General features: G+C 32.5%; 1 protein-coding gene across 2 annotated transcripts in view; it reads left to right on the top strand.

The window, feature by feature from the left end:
* Positions 1 to 14,077, top strand: part of LOC128158981 (uncharacterized) — a 52,129-nt gene that overhangs the window by 14,247 nt on the left and 23,805 nt on the right. Inside the window, exons 4-9 of one of the 2 annotated variants that reach the window (XM_052822004.1) lie at positions 1,408 to 1,474; positions 1,943 to 2,118; positions 2,820 to 3,263; positions 3,394 to 3,615; positions 10,927 to 11,481; positions 13,384 to 13,481. In XM_052822004.1, the coding sequence (XP_052677964.1) occupies positions 1,408 to 1,474; positions 1,943 to 2,118; positions 2,820 to 3,263; positions 3,394 to 3,615; positions 10,927 to 11,481; positions 13,384 to 13,481 (1,562 nt within the window). Of the gene's footprint in view, positions 1 to 1,407; positions 1,475 to 1,942; positions 2,119 to 2,819; positions 3,264 to 3,393; positions 3,616 to 10,923; positions 11,482 to 13,383; positions 13,482 to 14,077 lie in introns of both variants that reach the window. The other variant, XM_052822003.1, reaches the window with a different exon arrangement.

Raw genomic sequence — 14,077 nt, 5'->3', positions numbered from 1 at the left:
TCAGTTATATGTTATTTTGCATGACAAGTACATGTAGTTTTTAATTTGAATTACGCACATTTTTATGATATGAAATTTTGGACTTTTTCGAAAAAAATGTCGAGAAACCCCCATATGAATCATGTTAAATAATATTTAAAAATAAAATTAATTCAATAAAACTATGTATCAGTATTAGAAATATTTCTCGAACATTGTCTGGATCCAAGCAATATTGAACTCTAGTCTCGTTCAATCAAACGCTCGGCTGACACCGTAAATCTCCGACAAGGATTTACGGAGACAGCCGAGCGTCGAGTTGAATGAGACTATATTGAACGTACCATTCAAAATCTGACTATTTTCAAGGTATTTATAAATAAGTTTCCTTGAAAACAATGCTTTAGCATACATTACATCGAATTTATCAATTATTTTCAAGAACTAAGTATTGTCAGCAGCAATGATTTGTGCTGAGGTCCAAACACTGTTTCATTTTCGGTTTGTCTGAGTAACTGCATAGGAGAGTTGATTAAAATCAACTCCCAAAAATCATTTCATGAATTTTAGCAACACTCATAAGCTTTCAAGTACAGCAATTCTCAATTTTACAAAAATATTGACGGGTACTTTATCCGAAACTGTCCCTTGCTACCTTATAATCACAAGTTAGTTTTTTAAAGTACCGGTAGTATTGTGTATATATATTGTTAATAATTGGTATAGGTGATAAAGACAAATAAATTATGTATGTACATCAAAACAACGCATTGTTACTCAGTAATAAATATGATCTTTTAAACATAACATCACTGGGATATGAACTAGGTTGATCACTTCATCTTATCCTGTGAAGCCCGGAGTGAACAAGTCCATATCTCGGTGAACTTTTTAACATAGCTGTTTATTACTTATATTTACGTTTTAAAAAATCATTAATTTAGAATCATTAATATAGCCTAACGGTTTTTAACTTTACAAATTTGCAACCGTCAAACGATAAGTGCCTGCGATTTTTGTTGTGACGTCATAAAAAGGTAACACAAAATTAATCGTTTTTGCTATTGTATAGGTTTAAGGTAGCATATTTGAAAATGTAAATATAAAAAAAGTTAAATCTTAGCCCTACGGCTAAACTAAGTGTAATACGGTTAAATTGGAAGTTTTTATGCCTAGACAGTCATAAACGCTGGGGTGTTAACGAAATAAAGATTTTAGTTCGCCAATGTTAATGTTAGCCTTATCATCAACATATTGTTTAAGATTAACTCTATGATACATTATAGTTTTGTTTTTATATTCAAAATGTTCAACAATGTTCAATGATGTATCTATGAAATGAATTTTAGGGCTTGTGAGCTATGATACCAATATTTTTCTAATTTCATTTAATTTTATGTTTAATTTTCATATGTTATCCTTGAACAGACCCAGCATGCTTATCAATAAACAGACAACTGATGTGCTTTCGTGCTGATAAAAATTGCCAAGAGAAGTATCTACATTATTTGACATTTTTAATGGATTTTTAAAATTAAAATGTTTTCGTTAACGTTTACGTTCAATTTAAAGTGAACTAATGTCGCAATACGTTTTCTAGATAATTATTTTATTATCATTATTATTAGATTCTAGCGTTTATGTAGGAATCGTTTGTTTTCACTTTTTTATTTAATTTCTTGAAACATTCATTTTGATAATTAGATAAATTTTAACTAAATTTCTTATAAGAAATGAGCTTTAGTTTTTACAATGAAAGATCGCACGTTATTGGTTTTCTTTTAATTAACCTTTTTAAAACCAATAACCAGTAATTTGAAGAAAAAATATCGATTTCAAGAGGTACATTATCTTTAAGATTTTTCAAATTTTTCAAAGCTTTTTATGCTGTAAAATTGCATGATGATATATATTAAGCATTCTCAACTAACTTATTAATTTGTTATATGATTGTTTCTTGTAGACATTCTGCAACAACTAAGGCATACGACAATGGAACAAGTAAAGACTATGGAGGAAACGAAATCAAGCCAGCCGGCTCTGATACAATTTCCTTAAAGGTTGCAATAATAGTGCTCTCTGTGCTTATACTAGTACTGTGTGGGATAATAATTTACATAGAACGAAAAAGGAGAAGAGGTAGCTATTTCATTTGAAATTCTATTATAGCTCTCTAGGGTCTATCGAGTGTTTATTGATGAGATATGTTAATTTTTCATTGTACCTTGAGAATACTATTGGCTGTTACAGTATCAATTAATTTCGCATACCAACCTATTATTTTTAGAAAGTGATAGGCTTTTGTCTATTCACATCAGCAGAATCGATCTCCTTTCAAAGTTAGAAATATTCTAAGTAAATAAAATGATTTCTTTATGGGCATATAAAACAAACCCTAAACCAAAATGCATCATGGGAATGTTTAGGAAAGGGAATCGTTTGGTTTCTTCCCCCGAATGTTTGGGTTTATCCATCCCAAATGTTATTATGATATGAGGCGAAATAACTCGATAACCATTTTATGTCGTTTGATTTGTTAAAAAGTTTATACATCATTTTTTTTATTGAAATATGGTTAAATTGGAAAGCTACTTCCATGTCTATTATCATACACATACGTAGCAAAACCATCGTTTAAAATCGTAAACAAGCTTTGATATAAAATCGACCCAAGCACCTTTAAATAAGACAAATGATAAAATCAATCCTAATCAATCTTAAATTGTTTGAAACTTCTTGATCGACTTATTCTAATATATCACTACATCTGTTTGATCTGTGGTATTATTCAAACTTACTTGATGGCTGATATTAATCAATTAAGTTAAATAACATTGTAGCAAAAAAGAAAATAGAAGAAGATGTAGAAATTAACGATTTGCCATTAAATGAAAGGACACTTGAAAATAAGGCAGCTTTAACAGACAATAATACAGATAATGTAGCAAAAACGAAAATAGAAGAAGATGAAGAAATTAACGATTTGCCATTAAATGAAAGGACACTTGAAAATAAGGCACCTTTAACAGACAATAATACAGATGAAGGTGTTAAACAAACAGAAATAAATGAACAAAAGCTAAGAGAATTTCTCAGTAAAGGAGAGATGACAGTTTGTCATGTTAGATGCATAATAGTTGGCTGCGCAGGCGCTGGCAAAACAACTCTTTTGCGAAGATTGAAAAATCTTACCTTTGAAGAAATAAAATCCACAGAGTCGACGGAAATAGTTGACGTCCATGTTAACTGTTTTGAAGTGCTGGAAGATGAAGAAACCATCCAAAGTAAGTTATTTAAATGTTATTACATTGCGTATATTTATGTGTATTAATTTCTATTAAATATAAAATGATACCACTGCCTTCAGTAACTAATCCATTATAATAACATGGATATTGATTTAATATATTATAGATGTCGATGAAAAAAATCAGTTGCCAACAATTCCTCTTTCTAAAACTGCGATCGAAAACAACCCAGAGAAATTAGAAAAAAGTGAGCAAAACCCTATTAGTAAAAATAGCAAAAATAATACAGAAAACTGCAAAACAGAACAGGAGTTAAATGATTTCATGGAACGTACAGACGAAAAGGACAAAGACGGAAGCGATTGCTTTGAAGAAGACGATAAAGGAGGTAATACTACATGTACGGGTTTTGTCATTTAAAATTTCAAATGTAAATGAAGAAGGTAATATATTCATTAAATATCGTTTATGTTTTTCGATCTTCATTTAAATTGAAACCGATTGGTAGTAAAAATAAAAACACCGTGAAAGGTAATAACACAGGAATTTTATGAAATTTTAAACACGTTGAATGAAAGATGTTTACAGTATGATAATCAAGGAAAAAGTCCACAATTTAGGATTTCCTCAAAAAGGTTAAATGCAGGTAGTGAATTATGTGTAAACTTGGTTGCATGCTGACTGACTTTTTTTTCATACTAATTGTTAGACCATTATGATAATTAATCGCCTAATTGGGTACAAACTTTTCCGTATTTCCCGATTACAACAAAGAACACACGGCGGGTGTGACCGGTGTCGTATAATTTAAGGTCCGCCCCGTAAAATGGTCCGGGGCGGCCCTTTAATGTTAACATTTTGGGGTCCGCCTTTGCTCTAAAAGGGTCCGCCTAATATAAAAGGTCCGGGATATATTTTTCATTTTTATTTTTTCAATTTCGAGTATTTTGAAGCAAAATAAGTGGGATTATTTTGTAATTTTTAGCTCACCTGAGCTGAAAGCTCAAGTGAGCTATTCTGATCACATTTTGTCCGTCGTCCGTCTGTCCGTCCGTCTGTCCGTCTGTCCGTCTGTAAACTTTTTACATTTTGAACTTCTTCTCTAAAACCGCTTATCCAATTTCAACCAAATTTGGCACAAATCATCCTTATGGGAGGGCGAATATAAATTGCAGAAATAAAAGTTTGATCTGTATTCAAAGCGGAGAAAACCTTGAAACTGTAGAAAAAGGGGGGTGCATTTTTAAAAATCTTCTTCTCAAGAACTACCGAGGCAAATTCAACATAGTTTAGCATAAATTATCCTTATGGGAAGGAAAATATAAATTGCAAAAATTAAGTGGAAATTTTGTTTCAAATCTGAGTTATTACGAAAATAATAATAAAGGAAATGCGTGTTTCAATCAGTTTAATAGCTTCGGGTTCGGCATCCGGTAAAATGATTCCATACTTCTAAAACGAGGTTCTTTGTTTAAAGCAGCCATGACATTATACGAAAAAGGGTCGATCTGACTATGATGAATTTGCTTGTTGTGCAACAGTTCGCGTATGAAGGGAAATTTTGAAACATACAAAATATATTGGTGCCGATTTTGTGAAGTAAATTGAGGCTAAATATTTCAATGCGTTGACAGTTTTCACACATGACGTTGGTGTTAGCTTGTTCTGATTTTCGTTTCGTTCTCATTATGCTTTGTAACCTGGAAACTATCGTCTGTATTTCGTGATTTTTACGTATCAAATCAAACAGAGACTTCGGTAAATCAAACAGTTAACTGTTTACCTGCGCAAATTAAGCAAAATCGGATGTAGGGGACGGGTACTGAAATACAATTCATTCTATCGGTAATTCGGCATTATCTTTTGCGTAATGGTACATGTAGATTAATGCAATAGGTTTTGTTGAGATGCTCGGCATTTTTTCGAGTTTATTCAGTTTAAATAGAGTTTGATATCGCTGACGGAAATATGTAGGTATATACATGTATATATATATGATTCATTTCGAAAAAATAAATTGTGTTCTTTATTTGTTATACATGTAGTGCATGTTTCTTGTGTTTAATTGTTTACAATTTCTATTTACTAACCATATTTGAGTGTTAAGCTTCGAATTATAAGCAAGATACAGCGATTTGCTCACAATTCTATGTTTGTACACAGATCTTAAAAACTAAAGCTTAAAAAAGCAAAATATTTGTCAATATTTATTAAGAAAATTTTCAAAGTCTGTTCTTCCAGAAACCAACTTTAACAACTTATTGTATTGTAAACTTAACCTTTTTAGCTCACCTGAGGGTGGGGCCACAATGGGGGGTCGAAGTTTAACAAATGAATATATAGAGTAAATCTTTAAAAATCTTCTCCTCAGAAACTAATCAGCCAGGAAAGCTGAAACTTGTGTGAAAGCATCATCAGGTAATGTAGATACAAATTTGTGAAAATTATGATCCCCGGAGGTAGGGTTGGGCCACAATGAAGGATCGAAGTTTTACATAGGAATATATAGAATAAATCTTTAAAAATCTTCTTCTCAGAAACTAATCGGCCAGGAAAGCTGACACTTGTGTGGAAGGATCCTCAGGTAGTGTAGATTCAAAGTTGTGAAAATCATGACCCCCGGGGTACGGTGAGGCCACAATGGGGGATCGAAGTTTAACATAGGAATATATAGAGTAAATCTTTAAAAATCTTCTTCTCAGAAACTAATCAGCCAGGAAAGCTGAAACTTGTGTGAAAGCATCCTCAGGTAGTGTAGATTCATAGTTGTGAAAATCATGGCCCCCGGGGGTAGGGTGGGGCCACAATGGGGGATCGAAGTTTAAAATAGGAATATATAGAGTAAATCTTTAAAAATCTTCTTCTTAGAAACTAATCAGCCAGGAAAGCTGACACTTTTGTGGATGCATCCTCAGGTAGTGTAAATTCATAGTTGTGAAAATCATGACCCCCGGGGGAAGGGTGGGGCCACAATGGGGGATCGAAGTTAAACATAGGAATATATAGAGTAAATCTTTAAAAATCTTCTTCTCAGAAACTAATCAGCCGGCAATGCTGAAACTTCTTTGTAAGCCTCCTCAGGTAGTGTTGATTCAAAGTTGTGAAAATAATAACCCCTGGGGGTAGAATGGGGCCACAATGGGGGGTCGAAGTTTAACATATGATTAAATAGAGTAAATCTTTAAAAATCTTCTTCTCAGAAACTAATTAGCCAGGAAAGCTGAAACTTGTGTGGAAGCATCCTCAGGTAGTGTAGATTCAAATTTGTGAAAATCATAACCCTGGGGGTAGGTTTGGGCCACAATGGGAGGTCGATGTTTTAGATAGGAATAAACAGAGTAAATCTTTAAAAATCTTCTTCTCAGAAACTAATCAGCCAGGAAAGCTGAAACGTGTGTGAAAGCATCCTCAGGTAGTGTAGATTCATGGTTGTGAAAATCATGATCCCCAGGGGTAGGGTGGGGCCACAATGGGGGGGGGGGGGGTCAAAATTTAACAAAGGAATATATAGGGTAAATCTTTAGAAATCTTCTCAGAAACTAATCAGCCAGATGTTTCTTTATAATTGTTAAGACTTTGGCCCCAGGACAATTCTTTGGCCTCCCGAGAAGGTTCATAGTTTGATGTACGTTTATATCTAATATATAAACTATTGTTAAGGATCATTTTGAGAACTGCAATACTCAACATATGATAAGACTATAAAATCATCTTGTTAGAAAAGGGACTAATGATTATAAACATAAGAATATCCAGGGGAAAATGGATTTTATTTATACAGGATCTACATGTATTATTGTACATTGTCCAGATAGTTTGTATTATGACTCCATTAAGCTGATTTTATCATACCTATTGTTCCTCAGGTGAGCGATGTGGCCCATGGGCCTCTTGTTTTAAGGAGTACCTACCCGAAGTAAGTTAGTATATATCCAGAACAGAATATAAATGAAAATACATATACATGTAGCTTGATGAACACCAATAAATCACAATAATTATTTCAACTTTAATTTTGCTGGTCGATCATATATTAACAGGAAATGAAACTGATTGGTGTCAATAATTAAACAATGGCTTGAACCAGGTGTTATATACACACCCTGCAGGTGTGAGGGGTTCACACCTTTAGGTGTCTGACTGTTTGAAATTGTTATGTAAACAATGGTCATTTCACACGTCCCCTTTTTAATTTTCAAGAATTTAAAAACATGTAAGATTAGTTAAGAGCCATATTCCTTCAGCTGTTTGTGCATTTTGCATCTGGAAAAGAATTTAAGGGGATTTTCTTCTTAGAAAGAAAATATCACAAGAGCTTGAAGACAGGATCCGATATAGACTCCCGGGGTAGTTGACACTTTTTTGATAGAAATTCGTTGAAAGTTATGTACACAACATGTACTACACATATATCAAATGTCTGAATATTAATTGAAAATAAACGATTCATTTAAAACAAATCCAACCTGCATATAAAAGATCCTCTTTTCAAATGCAATGGGGGTGGAGAAAAATCAATTTAAATGTTTTACTACTTCTCTTGCTTAACATTACTCTAATTTTGCGGTCTTTTTTAAGGACACAATACATGTACATTTACTGAGTCTTGCTTCTTTAATAGAAATATTTTACGATGAAAACCATTTATATAAATATTATAATAGATAATGTGTAACTACTCTGAATACATTTTAAAAAATAAAGCCTACACTGAAGTCAATTTCCTGTACAATCCAACAGTAATAAGATCAACTGATAAAATATCACTATATCACTACAAGAATCTATAACAAACTCACTGCATCCATGCAGTGGCGTCGGAAGCAAATTGAAAGGGGGGGGGGGCAAGACCAATCATCAGAAATCTCGACACAAAAGTAAAACTAATTCCAAATATCATGAAAATCCTTATCAGAGAGAGAGAGAGAGAGAGAGAGAGAGAGAGAGAGAGAGAGAGAGAGAGACCTGTAACACCAAAAAAAATAATTATATACCAAAAGATTTCTTTCCAAATCATCATTCATGGGGAATGGGGGGGGGGGGGGGGGGGCTAGTATAATCTCCAATTCTCAATATCACTATTGATATTACATTCTTTTAAAGATAAATTTAGGAACAATTATGTTTGCTGCGAGAAAAAGTGGGGCGGGGGGGGGGGGGTGACCTCTTCCTGATGCTATGTGCTTATGGTTAGGTTTAACTTTGCAAAAAAGTGGGGAGGGGGTTAAGCCCCCCCCCACCCCCGGTTCTGACGCCTATGCCATGTATGACAATGCAGTTCTTTTAACGAGGCGGACCTATTCTTGAACTATAATATTGGGTCCTACCTCTGAAAAAAAGGTCATCGGGTCAACATTCTGTGAATTTATTCGCAAACAGCATTTCAATGGGGCGGACCTTTTCTTGTTCTATGATATTGTGTCCTACCCTCTGAATAAAAAAATTGGTATCGATAAACAACAATACATTACCAATATGTATTTTCTTACTAGTACTTAATTCCTTGTTTATCTACATGTACTGTCATGTTGGGTTTTTTTTTTCACCGAGCGGACCTTTTCTTCAGCCATAATTATAAGATCATCGGGGTAAATCAAAGCAAGTGTTAATATCAGTATCAATTATCTGCATCCAGCATTTCAACAGGGAGATCTTTTCTTGAGGCATATTATTAGGTCCTACCCCTAAATTAAAAAAACATCGGGGTCAATCAAAGCAAGTGTCAATATGAATTTTAATTTTCTGCATTCGGTATTTTAACAGGCAGGCGTTTTCTTGAACCATATTATAAGGTCCTATCCCTAGTATAAAAGATCATCGGGATAAATCAATATAAGTATCAAAATGAATATTAATTATCTGCATTCAGTATCTTGAACTACTAAGTATACTATTGTGTCCAACCCACTTAAACAAAAGATCATCATTAAATGAAAGGTAATGCAAGTGTCAACTTGATTAACTACATGCATTTTCCTATTTAACAATGATGAGAGAGAGAGAGAGAGAGAGAGAGAGAGAGAGAGAAAGTTATTAATCTATACCAATGCAAGACTGCTACTCTTAGACACTATCCTTTTTGATAAGGACATCAATATTTTACTCCATAGAGATACATATTTTTCTTTAAACCGAAAGGATATTGTTTTTTTAGGCAGTTTACAAATATATATCTGTATTAAAGCACTGTGTAACATTATAGCAACTTTATCACAAATTATACACCTTGCACCTACATGTTGTTATTTCCTTCCTCAACGCAATTTTTGTAAATATCAGTTCAGTCTTTAATTTTTCAGAAATGTGCTTTCAGAGAAATCCTTACTTGGACATATCAAAAATATCGATTGAAACGGATTTACTTATTAAGTGTTTACTTGTTACCAAATCCTTGCTTATTTACATGTATTTTATATACTATATATCATATACATATAAAATTATTGTATGTTTGATTAAATGAAGAGGGAATAAGTTTTTGAAATAATGAGGTGATCAAATACTGTCGGGAATAAACACTTATACTTTTTTTTTAGCAATATTGCATGCACATTATGAAGAGAGAGAGAGAGAGAGAGAGAGAGAGAGAGAGAGAGAGAGAGAGAGATTATTATAACATTATCACTTTCATTACTTTTTTAAGCACTTTACCGGTAGTCAATTTATGCTTTTTAATTCTAGGTACACGCATCATCTAATTGATTTCATTTGTCTTTTCACGCCCTTACATGTATATCTACCACAGCTACGTTTGTACACAATATTGGCAGCGTATATCCTCTGTTACGGTAATCCACATATGTGACCCTTTATTATTTATCTGAAACTAGTGATAAATTTACTTAGAGACTTATAAATTATTATTATATTATCAGAAGTTTCTGATCTACTGAAAATTAAACAAAGCCAAAGCTAAAAAGACGATCTAGTTGCGAAGAACACTATACAGCGGAGACATTTTTTTCTTTCTCAGCACAGGGGTGTGAATAACTGCAGGGCTACTTTTACCCGTGTTCACCTGTTGTGATACCATATGCTAATACATTATACCCACCGGAAGAGATTTAAAAACAAATGGACTACATGTTGTGTGCAAATTATCGACTAAATACTCCTGGTTTTCTTTTTTTCAGATTCTTAAAGAATTGGTCAAAATCTAACCCGCTATTAATATTTAATATTCTACAAAGTAATTTATTAAAATAATATGGTCATACATAAACCATAGGCAATTGGCCGACTGGATTATGTAAACAAAGACATCTTTAAGATACAAGTACATTCATTAGCTAAAGAGAATAATCAATTTATTTAACTTAAATAAATGACTACGGGTAGGACCTTAAATGTTAACATTAAAGGTCCGGCCGGACCATTTTACGGGGCGGACCTTAAATTATACGACACCGGTGAGCAGAGGATGCTCACTCCTCCATGGCACCTGATCCTACGTCTATTTTTTAAAAAGATGTTTGTGTTTGCTCTGCTCCTGTTTTGTAATTTTCTTTGGACTTAAGAATTTGAACATTGATCGTAATCACCACATGTCATTTTTTTTCTAATGTACAATAAAGAATTTGCGCATTAATTTTGCAAAGTTGGCGTTAAAATTGAATTCCTTTATTGTAATAAAATAAATGCACTAAATGGAAGTAGGGAAAATAAAAATGAATAAATACCCATCTTTTTTCTGCAGCAGTTTTTAAAACTTTAGAAACAAAACAAAGAGAAGCGTTTCAAGGGAATCAATTAACATTCCCTGAAAGAGATAAAAACGACAACAGTGACAATGAAGATACTACAGAGGACACCCCGTTGCTTCTTTTGCCTAAGTGTAAGATGGAAATAGCAGAGGAAGGTAAAAATGAAAAGAGCAGGACACTTCTGTCTAACTCTCCTGGCAAGGCTTTAGCAAAGAGTATAAGTAACAACTGTTCGTCTCTATACACCCAAGAAGAAGCTCATGGAAAAAGTGAAAGCAATGAATTCATTAGATTTGACGATGAACGATATGCAATCTTAAAAATAATGGACGATATTGAAAAGCTACCTAGTGAAAATCTCACACGTCCAAGGATTACATTTTTAGATTTTGCAGGGCAAAGTTTGTATTACGCTTTTCACCAGATTTATTTAAGTCCAAAAACATGTTATATCTTAGTTGTGGATATGACAAAAAATCCCAGTGAAGAGGTACTTGAATCTGATGTGGATGAAATAGATTGTAGTAGATTCAAATCCTGGAAATATCAAGGTAATCATTTTGCTTCTTATATGTTAAGGCATCACATGGCCTTTTAATTTTTTCCTAAAAATGAGAAATGTCTTGCTTCCATAAAAAATGAAGATAGTATTGACAAATTATTGGGTGTCAAATAAAGTTATTATCAATATATAAGAGTCGAACCTGAGACGTACTCTAAATGTTCAGTGCTACTTTGTCGTGCGAAAGTAACGTATAAATCAATAATTATATTTAACAACAAATAATTTAATTCTGGTTGTAACGCGCTTTTTGATCGACTACAAAATTGTTTTATATAGTTTCCAAATATTTTCAAAAGTCGCACATATAGTGTATTTATTAACATAACAACTTTTTCGTCCACGATCGCGTCTCCTTGCATGGTTATGCCCACTTGCATATTCCATGGATTTAACTCACATTTTAACCTGTTTTTACGAATCTTGCTGAACAGTGAATAACATCACAAGCCATCGCATATAATTCATTTTCGATTCAATTCATGCGTTTCAGATTTCATCTATATATTCTCTATATTCGTGTTTAATCAATTAAATTCAGCTCTGCTCAGCAGAATGCGCCTCCATTTTAAATACTGTTGCTGTTGTTGTTTTGTATTCATACTCGCCGCTTCATTTACAATATTTACATTTTTGATCAATGACACTTCACATTTTATGATTTGAATTTTTTTTATCAAATGATAAGAAATGAATTTAATAATTTTTTATTGATCGACGTATCAAAGGAAACATTAACCGGAAAAATTCATCACTGCGCATAAATACATTTCTTAAGTCATTTCAAAATTCAAATGACCGTTTTTAACTAAATTTAATAGTAAAACATTTAATTATAAGCAATAAATTCAATATTCATTAAGAGTATACGATATGAAATGGTTTGAAACAGTGTACGGCTTTTATAAAGAAACTTCTTCGCGGTTTATAAGCGTAAACTGCCCTTAAACCATTTTATATCGTATAAAACTAATTAATAATGAATTCATTCCTTAATAAAAAAAAATGAAACATTAACGCGTAGTTTATCACACGTAATATTATTAGCTGATCGGTTTATATTCTGTATTTTTATGTCAATCAACCACATAAAAAATGCCTATAACCATTGCAATTTTCTTCAAGTTGTAAAACGCATTTATAAATAATCGCAGCTTATTGAGAAATATAGATAGCAATTTATAAGTATTTAAACTTTGACACTTATGATATATTGATTATGATAAATAAGATGTTTCTGTTGTTTCTGACAAACCAAGCTGCAATGTAGTTATCTTTAACAAATGCTGACAAAACAAATCGACATCCCTAGGTCTGCATCATTCTAATAATTACATTAGCGAAATTATAATATTGGCTAATTCTTAAAATTGTTTGCAATACATGTTTCCATTTTATTTCGTGACTATTTAATCCTGGAATTTATCATTTTTTTCCGATGCCCGATTACTCTAAAAAGGGCGTTGTCACGATTTTAGTTAAAATCTAATTTTCCGTTTTCAATGTTAACAGTGCTTAAGTGGGGCATTTTTTATACTAGAAACCTGAAGCGAACCAAAATTAGAAGTTAATGATATTGTCGAATGCATATAACCTGTAGCATTAATATAATAAAATCACTATTTATCAACTTATGAACGTTACAGATAATGTTGATTTTGAATAAGAATACAATATAAAATAAATTTTTGCAACTACGACTGGATGAAAATAAAAAGCTTCGCGCACTCAAACTGTATTCGACCTCTTAAAAATAAGATTTCTTGAATTTAACATAACATTTGTTGCTTAATCTTCATGTGGCTTTTACTTAATCGTTTTTTGGAGATGCTTTACATGTAACTGTCTTTGTATATTTTAAACATTTGATTAATGAATTTTATTATTGTAGATTACCACAAATTCTGGCTTCAGTCAATTCACAGTTATAGTGAAACCACGACGCCAGTGATATTAGTAGGCACGCATGGCGACAATATGTCGAAACCAGTAAGTCTGGTTGTTGTATAGTTCATTATATTAGCGCATATCGCATGTTTCACATGTTTCATCATAGTGATGAGATAAAATACATTTAAAATATAAATAATTAACTGAAATACCAAAAAAAACCAAACAAACAAACAATGAAATAACTAAAAAGAACTATTGTAATGAATAATTGTTTGTTTTATTTTGTTTCTGTATTTTGTTTTGTTAATTCTTTAATATAACGACCTCTTCTTTAGAATAATTGTGAATACCATAGTTGCATTTGTCCAGTAGGCAACATTTGCAAGAAAATAGCTACTGTAAAATGATTTATAATAGTGTAACGTACCGAGCTACTTATACTGCCAGGGGAAGGGTTCGTGCCTGGTCTTTTCCAGGGTTTTGGGTGTACACTAACAAAGTCTTATAATATAATGATTTTCTATTGATTGTCAAAAATGATTGGAATAGGCTAACCTTACTTAGGTTAATAATCAACAAGTAATTTCAGGGAATCTAGAATATTTACAAACAAAGCAAGGGGTATAATAAATATATAATTGACACTGTGTGTGATGTACTGGTGCTGCCTTGTTCAGGTCGGACAGTACACA

Source organism: Crassostrea angulata, chromosome 8, assembly GCF_025612915.1.
Source record: "Crassostrea angulata isolate pt1a10 chromosome 8, ASM2561291v2, whole genome shotgun sequence".
NCBI classification, from domain to species: Eukaryota; Metazoa; Mollusca; class Bivalvia; order Ostreida; family Ostreidae; genus Magallana; species Magallana angulata.
The sequence above is the reverse complement of the archived record's forward strand: the minus strand, read 5'-3'. Positions and strand labels throughout refer to the sequence as shown.